Source organism: Jaculus jaculus, chromosome 4 (genome assembly GCF_020740685.1).
Source record: "Jaculus jaculus isolate mJacJac1 chromosome 4, mJacJac1.mat.Y.cur, whole genome shotgun sequence".
Taxonomy (NCBI): Eukaryota; Metazoa; Chordata; class Mammalia; order Rodentia; family Dipodidae; genus Jaculus; species Jaculus jaculus.
This window is the reverse complement of record NC_059105.1, coordinates 124,314,527-124,334,239: the sequence shown is the minus strand read 5'-3', so window position 1 is coordinate 124,334,239 and position 19,713 is coordinate 124,314,527. Positions and strand designations below refer to the sequence as shown.

Sequence of the window (19,713 nt, the reverse complement as noted above, 5' to 3'; positions counted from 1 at the left end):
TCTGGTCTGATGTTAAGGTCTTTAATCCATTTGGACTTAATTCTTGTGCATGGCGAGAGAGAAGAATCTATTTTCATCCTTCTGCAGATATTTATCCAGTTTTCAAAACACCATTTGCTGAAGAGGCTGTCTCTTCTCCAATGAGTATTTTTGGCATTTTTATCGAATATCAGGTGTCTATAGCTACTTGGGCTTACATCCGGGTCCTCTATTCTGTTCCACTGATCTACATGTCTGTTTTTGTGCCAGTACCATGCTGTTTTTGTTACTATGGCTCTGTAGTATAGTTTAAAATCAGGTATGGTGATACCACCGGCCTCTTTTTTGTTGCTCAGTATTATTTTAGATATTAGAGGTTTTTTATGATTCCAAATGAATTTTTGGATTGTTTTTTCTATTTCCATGAAGAAAGCCTTTGGAATTTTGATAGGGATTGCATTAAATGTGTAGATTGCTTTAGGTAAGATTGCCATTTTCACGATATTGATTCTTCCAAGCCAGGAACAAGGGATGTTTCTCCACTTTCTAGTGTCTTCTGCAATTTCTCGCTTGAGTGTCTTAAAGTTCTCATTGTATAGATTCTTTACTTCCTTAGTTAGGTTTATTCCAAGGTATTTTATTTTTTTTGATGCAATTGTGAATGGGAGTGATTCTCTGATTTCATCCTCTGTGTGTTTGTTGTTAGCATATACGAAGGCTACTGATTTCTGTGTATTTATTTTGTATCCTGCTACATTGCTGTAGGTTTTGATCAGCTCTAACAGCTTGCTAGTAGAGTCTTTAGGGTCCTTTATGTATAGAATCATGTCATCTGCAAATAATGATAACTTGATTTCTTCCTTTCCAATTTGTATCCCTTTTATGTGTGTCTCTTGCCTTATTGCTATGGCTAAGACTTCCAAAACTATATTAAATAGAAGTGGAGACAGTGGACACCCTTGTCTTGTTCCTGATTTTAGTGGAAAAGCTTCCAGTTTTTCCCCATTTAGTAATATGTTGGCTGTAGGCTTGTCATAAATAGCCTTTATTATATTGAGATATGTTCCTTCTATTCCCAGTCTCTGTAGGACTTTTATCATGAAGGGATGTTGGATTTTGTCAAATGCTTTCTCTGCATCTAATGAGATGATCATGTGATTTTTGTCCTTCAACCATTTATGTAATGTATTACATTTATAGATTTGCGTATGTTGAACCATCCCTGCATCTCTGGGATAAAGCCTACTTGGTCAGGGTGAATGATCTTTTTGATATACTCTTGTATTCTGTTTGCCAATATTTTGTTGAGAATTTTTGCATCTATGTTCATGAGGGAGATTGGTCTGTAATTTTCTTTTTTGGTTCTATCTTTGCCTGGTTTTGGTATCAGGGTGATGCTGGCCTCATAGAAGGAGTTTGGTAGAATTCCTTCTTTTTCTATTTCCTGGAAAAGCTTAAGAAGCAATGGTGTTAGCTCTTCCTTAAAAGTCTGGTAAAATTCAGCAGTGAATCCATCCGGGCCTGGGCTTTTTTTAGTTGGGAGATTATTGATAACTGCTCGGATCTCCATGTTTGTTATAGGTCTATTTAAGTGATTAATCTCATTTTGATTTCATTTAGGTAGGTCATATAGATCAAGGAAATCATCCATTTCCTTCAGATTTTCATACTTTGTGGAGTATATGCTTTTATAGTATGTCCCTATAATTTTTTGAATTTCTCTGGAATCTGTTGTGATGTTACCTTGTTCATCTCTGATTTTATTAATTTGTGTCTCTTCTCTCTTTCTTTTGGTCAGATTTGCTAAGGGTTTATCAATCTTGTTTATCCTTTCAAAGAACCAACTCTTTGTTTCATTAATTCTTTGGATTGTTCTTTTTGTTTCTATTTCATTAATTTCTGCCCTAATCTTTATTATTTCTTCCCGTCTACTACTTTTTGGTTTGCCTTGTTCTTCTTTTTCCAAGGCTTTAAGGCGAAGCATTAGGTCATTTACTTGCGACCTTTCTACTTTCTTAATATAGGCACTTAAGGCTATAAATTTACCTCTTAGAACTGCCTTCATTGTGTCCCAGAGATTTTGGTATGTTGTGTTCTCATTATCATTTGACTCTATAAATTTTTTGATTTCCTTTTTGATTTCTTCATTGACCCACTCATCATTTAGTAGTGTATTGTTTAGTTTCCATGATTTTGTGTATGCTCTATAGCCTTTCTTGCTACTGATTTGTAGTTTAATTCCATTGTGGTCAGATAGAATGCAAGGAATTATTTCAATTTTCCTGAATTTGTTAAGATTTGCTTTGTGTCCTAATATATGGTCTATTTTAGAGAATGTTCCATGTGCTGCTGAAAAGAATGTATATTCTGCAGCCTTTGGATGAAATGTCCTGTATATATCTGTTAGGTCCATTCCTTCTATGACCTCATTTAGTCCAGATGCCTCTCTGTTTATTCTTTCCCTGGATGACCTGTCAATTGATGAGAGTGGGGTGTTAAAGTCACCCACCACCACCGTGTTTGGTGTTATCTGTGACCTTAGTTCTAATAGTGTTTGTTTGACGAATTTGGGAGCCCCCATATTAGGTGCATATATGTTTAGGATTGTAATGTCCTCCTGTTGTAGTGTGCCCTTAATCAATATAAAGTGACCTTCCTTATCTTTTTTGACTAACTTCGGACTAAAGTCCTCCCTGTCTGATATTAGGATAGCAACCCCTGCTTGTTTTCTAGGCCCATTTGCTTGAAACACTGTCTTCCAACCTTTCACCCTAAGATAATGTCTATCCTTTGTAGAAAGGTGAGTTTCTTGAAGACAACAAATTGTAGGATCCTGCTTTTTAACCCAGTCTGCAAATCTATGTCTTTTCGTTGGGGCATTGAGACCGTTGATATTAAGAGATATTATTGAAAGGTGTGTATTTATGTTTGCCATTTGTGTGTGTGTGTGTGTGTGTGTTACTTGTTCTACCTGTGCTCTCTTCTGTTAACTGGTATTTGAGTATGGCTGGTTTTTTCTAGGTTCCTTATATGTGTGCTTTTCCTTTTGTTCAGCATGGAGGATTCTATCAAGTATTTTCTGTAGAGCTGGTTTTGTCTTCAGATATTCCTTTAACCTGCTTTTGTCATGGAATGTCTTTATTTCTCCATCTATTTGGATGGATAACTTTGCAGGATAAAGTAACCTTGGTTGACAGTTGTTATCTTTCAGAACTTGGAATATATCACTCCTGGCCCTTCTGGCTTTTAAAGTTTGTGTTGAATAATCTGCTGTAATCCTGATGGGCTTGCTTTTGTAGGTAACTTGATTTTTCTCTCTAACTGCTTTCAATATTTTTTCTTTGGTTTGTGTGTTTGGAAGTTTGAGTATAATGTGGCGAGGAGAGTTTCTTTCTGGGTTTTGTCTGGCTGGGGTTCTAAAGGCTTCCTGTATCTGTATTGGCACCTCTTTCCCAATTTGGGGAAAATTTTCCTCTATGATTTTGTTGAAGATGCCTACTATGCCTCTGGAGTGGAATTCTTCTCCTTCTACTATGCCCTGAATTCTTATATTGGATCTTTTCATAGTGTCCCGAATATCTTGAAATTCCCACTCATACTTTTCTATAAGTTTGTCTTTCTCTTTGTTGGACTGCATTAGGTCTGCCACCTGATCTTCTAGCTTAGATATTCTGTCCTCTCCCTCATCCATCCTACTGGTGAGATTTTCTACAGAGTTTTTTATTTCATTAACTGTGTTCTTCATTGCTAGTAATTCTGACTGGTTTTTCTTTATTATTTCTATTTCTCTATTTATGTCTTGTATTGCCTTCTTTATTTCATTAAATTGGTGTCCTGCCTCTTCTTTGATTCCTTTGATTTCCTCTTTGATTTCTTCTTTGATTTCTTCTTTGATTGTTTTCATGTGTTCTTTGACCTCTTTGAACATATTTATAATTATTCTTTTGAACTCTTTCTCAGGCATTTCCTCTAACTCTTTCTCACTGGAGGACATTTCTGATGCATTAATACTTTTAGGTGGATTTATATCGTCTTGCTTTTTAGTGTTTCTTGTGTTATAATGTATATATTTTTGCATCTTGGATTAAGTTAATGCTTGGATTTTCTAGCTAGCTGTGTATTCTTAGCTGTATCAATTGATTTGATGTAATATATTTTCAGGGTAGGACCTTAAGGTATTAGGTGTGGCTCTTAAGACTCTCAGAGTATCTACAAAGATGTTCTTAGGGGTTGAGTTTCCCTGCTATAGGAGTATTCAAGCAGGCTGAGTGGAATAATATACTGGTAGATTCTAAAATTTAACTAAACACTGTACCCATTCCATCAAAAACAGCCCCGAGTATGTATGCAAGAGTAGTTATTATAATGACCAGATCCTCTATCAACAAAGAGGTTTAGATTTCTGGTCTGTTGAGGTATCCAAGTCAGCTTGTGACCAAGTGAGACCCTTCCCTGGTGCAATCCCAGTTACCTTGGGTGATTGTGGTCTCAGTCAAGTTGCTGCCTGGGTCGTCGGGCTGCTGTTCTGATTTCTGGAGCTGGGCACTTGCTTTTCCTACGGGGCAAACTGAGTCGCTGCTGCCGCCTCTGCAGCTGTTGTAGCTGCCACCCCCGGAGCCCCCACCGCTGCTGAAGCTGCCGTTGCCGTGTCCACCGCTGCTGCTCACCCTGAAGCCGCTCCTGGGTCCGCTGCTTCGTTGCCGTGTCCACCGCTGCTGCTCACCCCGAAGCCGCTCCTGGGTCCGCTGCTTCTGGGGCCACTGGTACCGGTGCTGGAGCCGCTGAAGTTGCTGCCGAATTCTGCTCCTGCTTGGGTCCCGCCGTCAGCCCAAGTTGGCGTGGCCGGGTCCCGGGCCGCTGCTGTGTTCGCTGGAGCTGGGTTCAGGCGGCGGGGGAGGGGAGGGAGCCGCGGCTGCTCTGATTGTATCGCTTCTCCACGTGTGCTTTTACCTCGCGGTCTGCTCCTCCCTCCGCTGCTCGCTGCTGCTCTCCCCTCACGTTTCCCGAGTTGCGGAGAGCGCGGTGTGAGGGGAAAATCCCGCACCTGGCTTGTCCTGCGGCTCGAGCCGAGAGTCCGGCGGTTTTCTGCCGCTCCGCGGTTGCGGCGGGTAGCCGAGCCGCCCCGGGGCCGCTGTTCCCGCCTGTGCAGGCTCTGAATGCTCTATAACTCTTCCACTTCTCCGCTGCTGCCTCAACTTCCTATACACCTCACTTTTTAGTAAAAGTGTGTATTTTGCTGAGTTTTTTTTGGTCTTTTCCCCCCCAGGCTGCTTTGGCGTGGTACCTACGCCGCCATCTTAACTGGAAGTCTCCTCACCTTTTTTTTTTTTTTTTTTGGTCTAGCCCAGGAAAACCTAGAATTCACTACGTAGTCTCAGGCTGGCCTTGAACTCACGGCAGTCCCACCTCTGCCTCCTGAGTGCTGGCAACAAAGGCGTGCACCACCACGCCAGGCTGCTCCGTTTATTTTTTCGAGCTCATGTTTTGATCAGTTCCCCAAAATAAAAAAAGATGTAGTTACTCCTTCTTTAGATTAGTTTGTGACCATAGGGGGTCTCTGCACAAGGGGGCCTGATCCACACACTGGTCTCTTTGCACCTCTTGCCCCCTGTACTGAAATTCAGATGAAGATAGGAGCTGCAGCAAGTGGGCATAGGGAGGAGGGTGTGAGCAGCACAGAGTTAGCATCACACTGGTAGAAGGTAGAGAGAATTTACAACACAACTCCTGCCAGCTGACAGCCCAGGCCAGCTTGCAGATGGTATGCTTAGTAGTTTTTTTCTCCCTTTTCTCCCTCAATACTCATCCTTTCTCCCACCTCACAGGCATACTAATGTAGGTATAAACTGATTATCCTTGGATTTACCACATTTCAATAACTACAGGAGTTAAAAAAATTCCAATAATGATGTAACAACTCAGATTTATGTAGTACTTTATGGGATGTAAAAATTCACACAAAACAAAACTACTGTCCTATCTGGCCTTGTCTTCAAAATTTAAGTAAGGGAATAAAGATAATTTTCACCTAAGCATGGTTTGCAATGTGAAGTTCTAATAGTAACAGTACAAAGCAAGATGAAATTCACTAAGAAAAATCTTGTTTAGTCACCTATAACTCTTTCCTTCCTTCATTTCTTCCTTCCTTCCTGCCTGCCCCCTCTCTCTTTTCTCTCTCTCTCTTTCAGTTAGGGTTGCTTGCCAGAGCATGGATACGTGGTTGCATAGGCAACTGAGCAGTGAATACACCACTGGGAAAAAAAGGTCTGCTCTTTACTCTGCCAGTAACTTTTTTTTTTTTTTTGGATTTTATGGCCACAGCACAACATATGTATGGTAGGAACAGAGAAATGGATTCTTCTGCCCACATCAGCTCATTGTATGTACAGGGCACAGGATATGCTGATAATCCCAGCACTACATGGCCTCTGAAATGTGCCACAAAAGCAATGGCAACAATGAATAAGGGATACAGAAGTGATATGCTATCTTTGCCTAGCAGGATAGAGGAAAACATATTCAGCTAGGTCTTTAAGGATGGCAGGGCGTGAGCTGACATGTAGGAATAGCCTGAGCAAAAAAAGCAGAAAAAGACAAAAGTGCATGAAGGTGCCATGGTCTGACTCATGGTCAAAGGGTGAAAATATTGCAAAGGGAAATTGAGGCCAGATCCAGGAAGACCATGAATTTTCATCCAAAGGTATAGTCCTAACTGAGCCAAACAGGAGCCCATGGTGGCAATGTACCTATGCTTCCAAAGGATTTCTGTTGGTAGGATGGACTGAGGAAGGTGGAAATGGAATCCAAGACCAGCACGACAATAGCAACAGGAGGAAGTGTGAATGAGTGTTTAAACAAGGGAAAAGGAGAGTGAGGACGTAGGAAGGAGACTTGAGAATTAAATTATGGCTACTGCGTATATTAAACATTTGCATGCTACTTGGGAAAAGAAAAATAGAAGCAATTTCATGTATAAAGTTTAGGATTTTTTTCTATTGATCTAATTTCCAAAGTTGAAATGGTTAAAATTTATTTTCTATTAGCCTTTGTGGTAGACTCTGATTCTTGAATTCTAGCTTAAAGAAAACTTAAAGAAAATTGCATCAATTAGTATTTTTAAAACTTACTTATTAGTATGTGTATAGTAAGGATGGTGTGTGTATGCACATGTGACAGGAAGCCAGAGGAGGATGTTGGGTGTCCTCTGTCACTCTTCCACTGTTGTATATGTATGCTAAGGATCAAACTCAAGCCCTCCTGGTTTTTCAATAAATGTTCTTACCTGCTGAGCCATCTCCTCAGCCTGCATTAGTATTTTTATAGGATTGTGTTCAAAATTTAAATTAAGGATATGAAAGCTTCAGTGCTAGTATGGCACTATCCATGGAGATTTTGGAAATTTATTTCCAAACACTAATTCTATAAAGAAGCCTTTTCTTGAAGGTTTTTAGCCTTCCCTCTAGATCTTTATGTTTTAAACCAGAAGCAATGTGCTATCACTTGTTTGGAGATAAAATTGATGGAGATCATATTTTTGTTTGTTTGGTTTTTAGACAGAATCTCACACTGTCATCCAGGCTGGCCTCAAACTCATGGCAACCTTATCCTCCTGCCTCAACCTCCAAGGGCTGCAATTGCAGGCATAAGCCATCACTGCTGACTTAAAACTGAAACTTGGAGTCACTGCCAGATAATTTGCAACTGATACTTTCAACAGCAATAGCTGCCTTTAATTTCAAATTGCTCAAGATAATGCAGAATTTAGTATGAGCTCTCGGTAATGACTTGGAGATAGAATGATGACAGAGAGGATTGTAATTGAAATTCTTTTTGTGAGGCATTTACTGCAGACCGGGTAGTTGACATACACAAGTTTACCTTATTACAAAAAGAATTAAATGAAGTAGAAAAATGTTTAAAAGAAAAATTAACCACAGACTCTTCTGTAATGACTGCAAATATAAACTGGAACTTACCTGAAAAATCGAGTGCACACACTCCTCTCTGGTGCTGTCCTTTCAATAATGACAAACATTTTAAAGTCTGGGTATCCCACACATGAATGGCAGCATCTCTTCCAACCTGAAACAACAAGATGAGTATTATGAACTATTAATTAATTATACTAAGAGTAATGTGGTCTTTGGGGTAAAGCACTGCTCAGAAATCAAGCAACACACATTACTTGGAAACTAGAAACACAATTAGAGATAATGTGGCTCATCCCATTATTTTCCTGGTGAGGAAACTGAGGCTTGAAGCATCTAAGCAGCCCATCACAGCATTGAATAGGGTTTTAGCAGAGACTGGCACATGGCTACCTGTTAAGGAATTTTGAAGAGTCTGCTTTAAATGACCAGTTAGCTTCTACTTTCCCCTCTCTTGCCTCCTAAGTGCTACCCAAGGTTCTATCTCTGGGTCAGCACTTGTCTGTTGTTGTCATCATGGAGTTCTTTTACCTAGTCTTATCACTTCACCTATCATTAAAAAAAAGGCCTAAGTCTGTTTCTATCACTCTAGAAATAAAACTTACATGGTTTCACTGTTGGTACAGAGGATGGCTTCTGCAGGGACACAGGGTCCTATCCTACTAATTCTAACAGGAATCATCGTAATAGTGAAGTTGTTTTCCTTACTTACTTGGGGTAAGGGGAGGCTTTTAGATTACTCCAGAAGAGAAAACTAGAAGTAAGGCCATAAGCATAGCTGAGCAGAATGAAAGTAACTCCTACCCTGTGCTATGGAGGTCTAGTCTCCAGCACTGCCATCACCACCACCTCCTGTTCCCACTAGTGCCTACTGGTGCACTCTCTGCTTCCCACAAGTTACAGTATTGAGAGCTCTAATTCTTCAGCATTTGTACAAAGAACCAATCTCTGGTTTCTGTTACTAAAAGAAAAGTTCAAGTACTCATGAACCAAACACCACCCCACCCTTTATAACACAAAGTTGTAAGTGTAAATGGGAGGGCAGAGCAATACTCAAGTACTTGTGTAATTCAGAAGAGGTGGTCTACAATCTGCAGCTGATGGGCAGCAAAGCAGCACATACAGGAGGCTCTTTGGGGAACTGTTATCCTTTCCAGAAAATAGAAGCCCCTCTCCCACAACACACAATCAGATACGTTGCCTCACATCACGCTCTCAATTCAATTTACATAGGTCATGAACCTCAGGTCAGGAGCCCTATTCAAAAGCTTCTGCCATATGTTTGTGAGGATTCATGAGCACCCAGGGTTTAGTTGTTTCATGGTGAACTTTGACATAACATCAGCTGGCAGAAGTTGTATTGTAAATTCTTTCTCCTCACTCTCATGGCTTTAAATTTTACAAAAAAATATAGATATTATAATAATTAAAATGGTTTATTAAAAAAATAAGTATTAGCATGTAATGCATATTGGGTATGTAGTTTTCCTTCATAAAAGTTCAGTATTTTATCTATTCTCATTCAGATTTTACCTCTTCAGGAAGAGAATTACGTTAGGTTTCCTAACACCATTGCACTATTATAGAATGAACCAGTTTGGCTAAATCTTCAGCTTCCTGTTTCTACCAATTATTTTTTAAATTTTTATTTATTTTTTTAAGTTTTATTTATGAGAGAGAGAGAACACATGCATCAGGGCCTCCAGCTGCTGCAAACTAACTCCAGATGCACATACCACCCTGTGCATCTGGCTTATGTGGGTCTTGGGGAATAGAACCAGGGTCCTTTGGCTTTGCAGGCAAATGCCTTAACCACTAAGCCATCTTTCCAGTCTTACCAATAAATTTTTTATTCAATATAAACTATGCTGGATTCAAAATTAAACGTCCTCTCTCTTTTGCTACGCCCTGGTCTTAGAGGAGAGATACACACCTGTCCAGTAGCCACATAGTCTTTCACTGGATGGATGGTCAGGCTGAGAATGTCATCGTCATGTCCTAGGTATAGCCTCTGGGAATGTTGTTGCCTGTTATACACGACGGCAACTGCAGCAATGTGGTAGACCACTTCTCCAGTTTGCGTGTAGAAGAGGTTGTTTCTACAGTCATAGCCTCTGTACCTGAAGCACAGGTACAAGAAACATACAGTAATTGAATGAACAGCAAATGAATAGAGCAGGAGTCATCATTTGGCATAGCAAATGTGTTGATGTGAACGTGGATAAATGGAACCCAGGTGTCTCTGTAGTGTCATAGGACAGAAATATCAAACAGAGTTCTGTGGACCTCTGAGGGTATGAGATAACATTTTCAGAGGCACACAGATACTGATAATTTCCACAAAATCTGTTTCAGGCACTCAGCTACTGTGTGTGAACATCTCCAATCCTGACACTTGGGAGGTGAAGGCAGGAGGATCAGAAGCTCAAGGTCATCCTCAGCTACGTAGAAAACTCAACTTATATAAGATCGTATCTGAAAAAAAAAATAGTGTTCCTTCTGGGTACAGACCTGGGATGGGATTTAGGCTTTACAATCCCATCTCTCCTTATCAATGTATACCTTCCTCTTTAGTTACTCCTCTCCTCCACCTCTGTGTTACTTTGGGGATGGAATCTGGGGCACTGGAACAAAGACAATTTAAATTGCAAGTGAGAACCTCTTAATTATTGATTAATATATCCTTTTGCAAGTCAAGTAACCCCCAGTTATTTGCTTTGTGTGTGTGTGTGTGTGTGTGTGTGTGTGTGTGTGTGTGTGTGTAACATGATGCATGTGTGTAGAGTGTGTTGTGCACCCCATTCACCTGTGGTGGAGGGCACTTGCCTATAGTGGCTGGAATAGAACTTTGTGTGTCTAGCTCCATTTGTCTTCTGCCTGGTATTGTCTTGAGCCAGTCTCTTTACTGATTCAAGCTAATTCTCAGGTCTCAGTTCCCCTGCAGGGACTAGAGTTAAAGGCACATATGTCCACACCCAGCTGTTAATGTAGGATCTGGAGATTCAAATTCAAACCACCCTTCAGGCCCTCACACTTGCCTAGTAAGTGCACTTAATGACCCTAGGCCTTTGTTTTTTAACAAAATAAGACTTTATTGAATAATTCTGATGAATTGAAATTTTTGTGATATATCAAAATGAAAATGTGAGTTTTTAGCTTATAATACAGAAGGAGTTTAGAGAACTAAAAAGCATTGTTATAATACAATTGCTTACATTCTATTTACTGGTGAAAGGAAAAAGTGCAAAATGAGAATGCTAAACTCTTCATCACATTCTAGCAATAAGTATTATATATACAGATATCTGAACTGAAAAAACATCTCATTAAGATGATTTCTTATGCCCCAACGAAAAGACATAGATTTGCAGACTGGGTTAAAAAGCAGGATCCTACAATTTGTTGTCTCCAAGAAACTCACCTTTCTACAAAGGATAGACATTATCTTAGGGTGAAAGGTTGGAAGATGGTGTTTCAAGCAAATGGGCCTAGAAAACAAGCAGGGGTTGCTATCCTAATATCAGACAGGGTAGACGTTAGTCCGACGTTAGTCAAGAAAGATAAGGAAGGTCACTTTATATTGATTAGGGGCACACTCCAAAAGGAGGACATTACAATCCTAAACATATATGCACCTAACATGGAGGCTACCAAATTCGTCAAACAAACACTATTAGAACTAAGGTCACAGATAACACCAAACACAGTGGTGGTGGGTGACCTTAACACCCCACTCTCATCAATTGACAGGTCATCCCGGGAAAAAATAAACAGAGAGGCATCTGGACTAAATGAGGTCATAGAAGGAATGGACCTAACAGATATATACAGGACATTTCATCCAAAGGCTGCAGAATATACATTCTTTTCAGCAGCACATGGAACATTCTCTAAAATAGACCATATATTAGGACACAAAGCAAATCTTAACAAATTCAGGAAAATTGAAATAATTCCTTGCATTCTATCTGACCACAATGGAATTAAACTACAAATCATTAGCAAGAAAGGCTATAGAGCATACACAAAATCATGGAAACTAAACAATACACTACTAAATGATGAGTGGGTCAATGAAGAAATCAAAAAGGAAATCAAAAAATTTATACAGTCAAATGATAATGAGAACACAACATACCAAAATCTCTGGGACACAATGAAGGCAGTTCTAAGAGGTAAATTTATAGCCTTAAGTGCCTATATTAAGAAATTAGAAAGGTCGCAAGTAAACGACCGAATGCTTCGCCTTAAAGCCTTGGAAAAAGAAGAACAAGGCAAACCAAAAATCAGTAGACGGGAAAAAATAATAAAGATTAGGGCAGAAATTAATGAAATAGAAACAAAAAGAACAATCCAAAGAATTAATGAAACAAAGAGTTGGTTCTTTGAAAGGATAAACAAGATTGATAAAGCCTTAGCAAATCTGACCAAAAGAAAGAGAGAAGAGACACAAATTAATAAAATCAGAGATGAACAAGGTAACATCACAACAGATTCCAGAGAAATTCAAAAAATCATAGGGACATACTATAAAAGCATATACTCCACAAAGTATGAAAATCTGAAAGAAATGGATGATTTCCTTGATCTATATGACCTACCTAAATTAAATCAAAATGAGTTTAATCACTTAAATAGACCTATAACAAACATGGAGATCCAAACAGTTATCAATAATCTCCCAACTAAAAAAAGCCCAGGCCCGGACGGATTCAATGCTGAATTTTACCAGACTTTTAAGGAAGAGCTAACACCATTGCTTCTTAAGCTTTTCCAGGAAATAGAAAAAGAAGGAATTCTACCAAACTCCTTCTATGAGGCCAGCATCACCCTGATACCAAAACCAGGCAAAGATAGAACCAAAAAAGAAAATTACAGACCAATCTCCCTCATGAACATAGATGCAAAAATTCTCAACAAAATATTGGCAAACAGAATACAAGAGTATATCAAAAAGATCATTCACCCTGACCAAGTAGGCTTTATCCCAGAGATGCAGGGATGGTTCAACATACGCAAATCTATAAATGTAATACATTACATAAACCGGTTGAAGGACAAAAATCACATGATCATCTCATTAGACGCAGAGAAAGCATTCGACAAAATCCAACATCCCTTCATGATAAAAGTCCTACAGAGACTGGGAATAGAAGGAACATATCTCAATATAATAAAGGCTATTTATGACAAGCCTACAGCCAACATATTACTAAATGGGGAAAAACTGGAAGCTTTTCCACTAAAATCAGGAACAAGACAAGGGTGTCCACTGTCCCCAATTTTATTTAATATAGTTTTGGAAGTCTTAGCCATAGCAATAAGGCAAGAGACACACATAAAAGGGATATAAATTGGAAAGGAAGAAATCAAGTTATCATTATTTGCAGATGACATGATTCTATACATAAAGGACCCTAAAGACTCTACTAGCAAGCTGTTAGAGCTGATCAAAACCTACAGCAATGTAGCAGGATACAAAATAAATACACAGAAATCAGTAGCCTTCATATATGCTAACAACAAACACACAGAGGATGAAATCAGAGAATCACTCCCATTCACAATTGCATCAAAAAAAATAAAATACCTTGGAATAAACCTAACCAAGGAAGTAAAGAATCTCTACAATGAGAACTTTAAAACACTCAAGCGAGAAATTGCAGAAGACACTAGAAAGTGGAGAAACATCCCTTGTTCCTGGATTGGAAGAATCAATATCGTGAAAATGGCAATCTTACCTAAAGCAATCTACACATTTAATGCAATCCCTATCAAAATTCCAAAGGCTTTCTTCAAGGAAATAGAAAAAACAATCCAAAAATTCATTTGGAATCACAAAAAACCTCGAATATCTAAAATAATACTGAGCAACAAAAAAGAGGCTGGTGGTATCACCATACCTGATTTTAACTTATACTACAGAGCCATAGTAACAAAAACAGCATGGTACTGGCACAAAAACAGACATGTAGATCAGTGGAACAGAATAGAGGACCCAGATGTAAGCCCAAGTAGCTATTGCCACCTGATATTTGATAAAAATGCCAAAAATACTCATTGGAGAAGAGACAGCCTCTTCAGCAAATGGTGTTTTGAAAACTGGATAAATATCTGCAGAAGGATGAAAATAGATTCTTCTCCTTCGCCATGCACAAGAATTAAGTCCAAATGGATTAAAGACCTTAACATCAGACCGGAAACTTTGAAACTGCTAGAGGAAAAAGTAGGGGAAACCCTTCAACATATTGGTCTTGGCAAAGACTTTCTGAATACAACCCCAATTGCTCAGGCAATAAAACCACAGATTAGCCACTGGGACCTAATGAAATTACAAAGATTTTGCACTGCAAAGGGCACAGTGAAAAAAGCAAAGAGGCAACCTACAGAATGGGAAAAATCTTCGCCAGCTATATATCTAATAGAGGATTAATATCTAGGATATACAAAGAACTCAAAAAGTTAAATAATAAGGAATCAAACAAGCCAATCAAAAAATGGGCTATGGAGCTAAATAGAGCATTCTCAAAGGAAGAAATACGAATGGCATATAAGCATCTAAAAAAATGTTCTACGTCACTAGTCATCAGGGAAATGCAGATTAAAACTACATTGAGATACCATCTCACTCCTGTCAGATTGGCCACCATCATGAAAACAAATGATCATAAATGTTGGCGGGGATGTGGAAAAAAAGGAACCCTTCTGCACTGCTGGTGGGAATGCAATCTGGTCCAATCATTGTGGAAAACAGTGTGGAGGTTCCTAAAACAGCTAGAGATTGATCTACCATATGACCCAGCTATAGCACTCCTAGGCATTTATCCAAAGGACTCATCTCATTTCCTTAGAAGTACATGCTCAACCATGTTTATTGCTGCTCAATCTATAATAGCTGGGAAATGGAACCAGCCTGGCTGTCCCTCAACAGATGAGTGGATAATGAAGATGTGGCACATTTATACAATGGAGTTCTACTCAGCAGTAAAGAAAAATGAAGTTATGAAATTTGCAGAAAAATGGATGGACCTGGAAAGGATTACACTAAGTCAGGTAACCCAGGCCCAGAAAGCCAAGTGCCACATATCGTCTCTCATATGTGGATCCTAGCTACAGATGACTGGGCTTCTGCGTGAGAATGAAAATACTTAGTAGCAGAGGCCAGTAAGTTGAAAAGGAGACATAAAGTGTGGAGAAAGGAAGGGAGGAGGATACTTAATAGGTTGATATTGTATATATGTAATTACAATGATTGTAATGGGGAGGTAATATGATGGAGAATGGAATTTCAAAGGGAAAGTGTGGGGGTGGGGAGGGAGGGAATTACCATGGGATATATTTTATAATCATGGAAAATGTTAATAAAAATTAAAAAAAAAAGATGATTTCTTTTTTTTTTGAACTTTTAATTTTTTTATTAGTTTTCTATTCAAAGATTATTTCTAATTAATGTTTCTGTGCTTAACAATTAAGCATATTAATCTGTAATATTTATACTGATTTGGTCATGTTTTTCTGGTAACAATTATAAATGGATGAAAAATTAACAAAGTAGCATTGTCTAATAGAAACATAATATGAGTCACACAGGTAATTTAAAAATCTCCTAATATTCATGTTAACAATAGATAAAATCAAGTGTAGTTACTCATGCCTATAATCTCAGCACTCATGAAACTGAGACAGGAGGATTACCATAAATTCAAGGCCAGTTTGGGCCACAGTGTGAGACTTTGTTTCAAAAAAAAGGCAAGCAATCAATTTATTTCAAGAACCTTTTAAGCCAATACATTTAAATTATGTCATGATAGTCTCTATAAAAGCATTTTAAGTATTCAAAAGGAATACGTGCTTTAATACAGCCAGCACATCTCATTTCAGATGAGCCATGTTTGGTAGTCTTATGTGGCCAGAGGATATTGTATTAGTCACAGTTAGTTTGGGGTCACAACAAATAAATGTAAGTTGAACTTTAAGACTTTTGTTTTTTTCTCCCATTTTCATTTATTTGTGCCTGTTCTCACATACATGCACCAAGGTCTCTTTCAACTACAAATGAACACCAGATGCTTTCACCACTTTTTGTATGTCTTGCTTTACCATGGTACTAGGGAATTGAACTCAGGTTGGCAGGCTTTGCAAGCAAGCATATTTAAACAATGTGCCATCTTCTCCGTAGACCCCTCAGATTTCTTTTTCTTATGGTAGGAATGATACAGTGACAGAAGACGCCTAAGCATAAAAGCATATTAGGGTAAAATTTTATTGAAAATTTAGAGTAGATGAGTTTACACATAAACATGAATGACAAAAATATTCTCCTATGATGGAAGTACTTACTCTTACATTTTTTAAAACATGGCATTTATGTTTTATCAGATCCATTTAAATGACTGAGGTACTTATCATAGACCAAATGTATTTATATTCTTCTGAACCATTAAAACTAACACTGAAAAAATATATACATTACAAAATTCTAAATTTTGTCATTGGGCATATGTGAGAAAAATATTTGAAGAAAACATTCCCCTAGAGTGGATCCAACCAAACAGAGCAAGGGATAAAGGGTCATGTGGACAAAGACATGTAGATACAGGGTAGGAAGCAGGCAGTAACAGCAGCATGGCACTACATGAAACATGCAATGTTCTCGTGATGACTATAGCACCTGACTGAGAAAGGTGGCCAGAGAGTCAGCTATGATGTCAGCCATAGGAATAAGAGCAAGTTGGAGAAAAGAGCCTGTAGAAGAGGGGACTTTATTGCCCTGGCAATAAGAATGTTGACAGGCCTGGCAGAGACAGAAAAAATCCCAGGGTCCCCAGGACAGGCCACCTACCCATGTATGAACTGGAGTTTTAAGCTGTCATCAGGAGCCTTCTCCCGCTTAAGGAAGGGCACTGCATGTTTTTTCTCTTTACTTTGTTGCCTTAGCTGAGGTAGATCTTCTTTGTAAACCTTAGAGAACAACAGAAATATTTAGCTAACACTCTGTTTTCAAGTTTCAAAAAGTTGGTAGCTTCGAATTGTTGAAAACTTTTCAATTGCTTTAATATAACATTTTTGAAACAGGATTAAATATTATTTTCCCATATTGAACCAAACTAACATAAAATATATCTAAGTCCCTGGGATTTTAAAATAGTTTCTTTTCCTACCTTAACTTGTTACTGCTTTCTTAGAAAATTATATCCAGAAAATAAATTAAGTTGTTCTGCTAAGGTAAGAAGTCATTTGCTGATTCTGACATTTAAAAAAACTGGGGCCTCATGAGTCATCTCTTTTGTAGAATTGTTTTTTTAATTTTTCTACCTTCCCTGGCTTCATGGATCTTGATAGATTTTATTCTGAAATCTAGTGTAAAGCTCACTCTATTGCCTGAATCTAAGACCTGAAATATGCTTCTGGGAGAACTCCCTCCCTTCATCCATTTCCTTTTGTGTTCTTAAATACTTTCCCCTCCCTCCCTTCCTTCCTTCTTCCCCCCATCCTCCCTCCTCCCCTCCCTCCCTTCCTTCCTCCTCTTCCTTTCTTTCTCTTTCTTTCTTTCTTTCTTTCTTTCTTTCTTTCTTTCTTTTTCTTCTACTTCCTGCCTTTCTCTCTCTCGCTCCCTTCTTTCTTTTTTTCTTCATTTTGTGTATATGGATATGTATATGATGTATGATGTCTCCATGTGTGCACCCATGTATATAGTGTGGCATGGCACGTGTATATAAGTCAGATAACCATCTTGAAGTGTTGATCTGGCAGAACACTTTCTCCAAATAAATTATACATAAAAATTAATATGTTATTTGTCATTATATCATACTATTAAAATGCTAGTTTAATACAATGGAAACAAAATATAATCAATGCACCAATAATTTCTCATCCCTATGATGGGACATTTTCATGTAATTATACTCATAAAAATCATGAAATATTTTATAATAATCTCTTTTAAGGACTTAGACATAAATCACTAAAAGAGGCCAGAAGATTACTGCTTTGTCTATTTTACTTATAATAAACTAAGCAAGCTTTCAAATCCCAGAATTCAGTGTTCTATTGATGTATTTACTTTAAAGCACTGAATTCTGGGAGATTTCTGTTGCTTAGTTGGCCAAATCTTATAGTCTCTATTGGCCTTGTATAGAACAGAACATAATTCCCCATTCAGGAATTATATTTGTGAAAGCACTGGAAATTAATGTGTCATGAAGAATATGTAAGTCCTAGGCATAGATTTTAATAGTCAGGTCTTCTCATTGTTGACTAGCTTCATTTAATAAAAGCCTTTCAAGTAAATAAAATGGCTCCTCCCTAAATCTGATGTCAATTTTGCTTAAGTTTCATTTTCCTGCAGCATATGTTGTATAATGTTTATATAATATTCTTACAGAAATAATTTTCTTCCAAATATCTTTTAGGGGACCTCATGGCACAATGGCAGCATATCTGACTCCAAATCCCTTTTAGTAATTGTACTGCATAATACAAATCATTATAATCAAGCTGCTTGACCTCAACAACATATTGAATTGCCTTCATATTAATCCATTTTTCAAGTACCGAATCAATGAGTGATGATATATTGAAGAAAAAAATGTAATCATCTGAAAAGCTAAAAATTCAGTGCTTATATGGAGGTAAACTAAGTGGTACATGGAGAGATGTGCAGATTGGCACTCTCATCTTAATACACAGCCACATGGAAGCGAGCAAGTTACTTGACCTCTCAAGCTTTAGATCTGTCACATAAGGACAGCTGTCATAGACCCATTTGGTAGCCTCCCTCAATAATACTGGCAGCTGATGCATGTGAAATCTGATGTCTTTAACCAGAGAGCCATTTCTCCAGCACACCAATGTCTTATTCACTCCATATTCAGGTACAGAATCCACTTCATATACTGACAGAGGTCTGTCATATATAAAAATGTCAGAGACTAAGTATGGTGGCTCACACCCTTAATCCCAGACTTGTGAGGCTGAGATAGAATAATTGCTGAGAGTTTAGGCCAGCTTCAGCAACAGAGTAAGTTCCAGGTCATTCTGGGCTAGACCCTGCTTCAAAAACAATAAAAATGGTCAACAACAACAACAACAAAAACACCTAAAATGACAGGGAATAAAATACAAACACACAGTTGTCACCATGACAAAGTGCTATGTGCCAGATTCTTCTGAAGCATTGCTTTCCTTAATAATTACTGTGTACTCTTAAAATGAAACATTAACTCTCCTCCTCTCAAAATGAGTGTGGTTAACCAACTCTTGAGATAAGTTCTGACCAGTGACAGAATGTACATTGTAAATGGACATTTATTTTAAATAATTGGATGCTGGCTACTGTAAATTGAGGGACAGAAATGAGGATAACAGCTTACATGTAGACTACTAGTTTTTGAGGGTACCAATGTTAAAAAACACATATTTTTATGATTTGCGAAGAAAATCAAAGAACTTGAGCCAGGTGTGCTGGCTCATGCCTTTAATCTCAGCATTCAGGAGGCTGAGGTAGGAGGAACAACATGAGTACAAGACCAGCCAGGGCTATTGAGTGCATTCTAAGTCTACCTGGGCTAGAGTGAGAGCCTGCGAAAGGAAGAAAGAAAGAAAGAAAGAGAGAGGGGGGGAGGGAGGGAGGGAGGGCGGAAGGAAGGAAGGAGAGAAAGAGAGAAGGAGCGAAATAAGGAAGGAAGAAAGAGAGAAAGAAAAAGAGAAACCAGGCATAGTGGCACACACCTTTAATCCCAGTTCTCAGGAGGTAGAAATAGGAGGATCACCAAGAGTTCAAGGCCACCCTGAGACTACATAA

General features: G+C 38.4%; 1 protein-coding gene across 7 annotated transcripts in view; it reads right to left on the bottom strand.

Moving 5' to 3' along the window:
* The window catches only part of Eml6 (EMAP like 6), a 460,853-nt gene that overhangs the window by 113,377 nt on the left and 327,763 nt on the right, over positions 1-19,713 (bottom strand). For all 7 annotated transcript variants that reach the window (XM_045147997.1, XM_045147999.1, XM_045147998.1 and 4 more), the window contains exons 13-15: positions 16,750-16,868; positions 9,841-10,027; positions 7,956-8,061 (exon numbers count right to left, since the gene is read on the bottom strand). In XM_045147997.1, the coding sequence (XP_045003932.1) occupies positions 7,956-8,061; positions 9,841-10,027; positions 16,750-16,868 (412 nt within the window). The remainder of the gene's footprint in view (positions 1-7,955; positions 8,062-9,840; positions 10,028-16,749; positions 16,869-19,713) is intronic.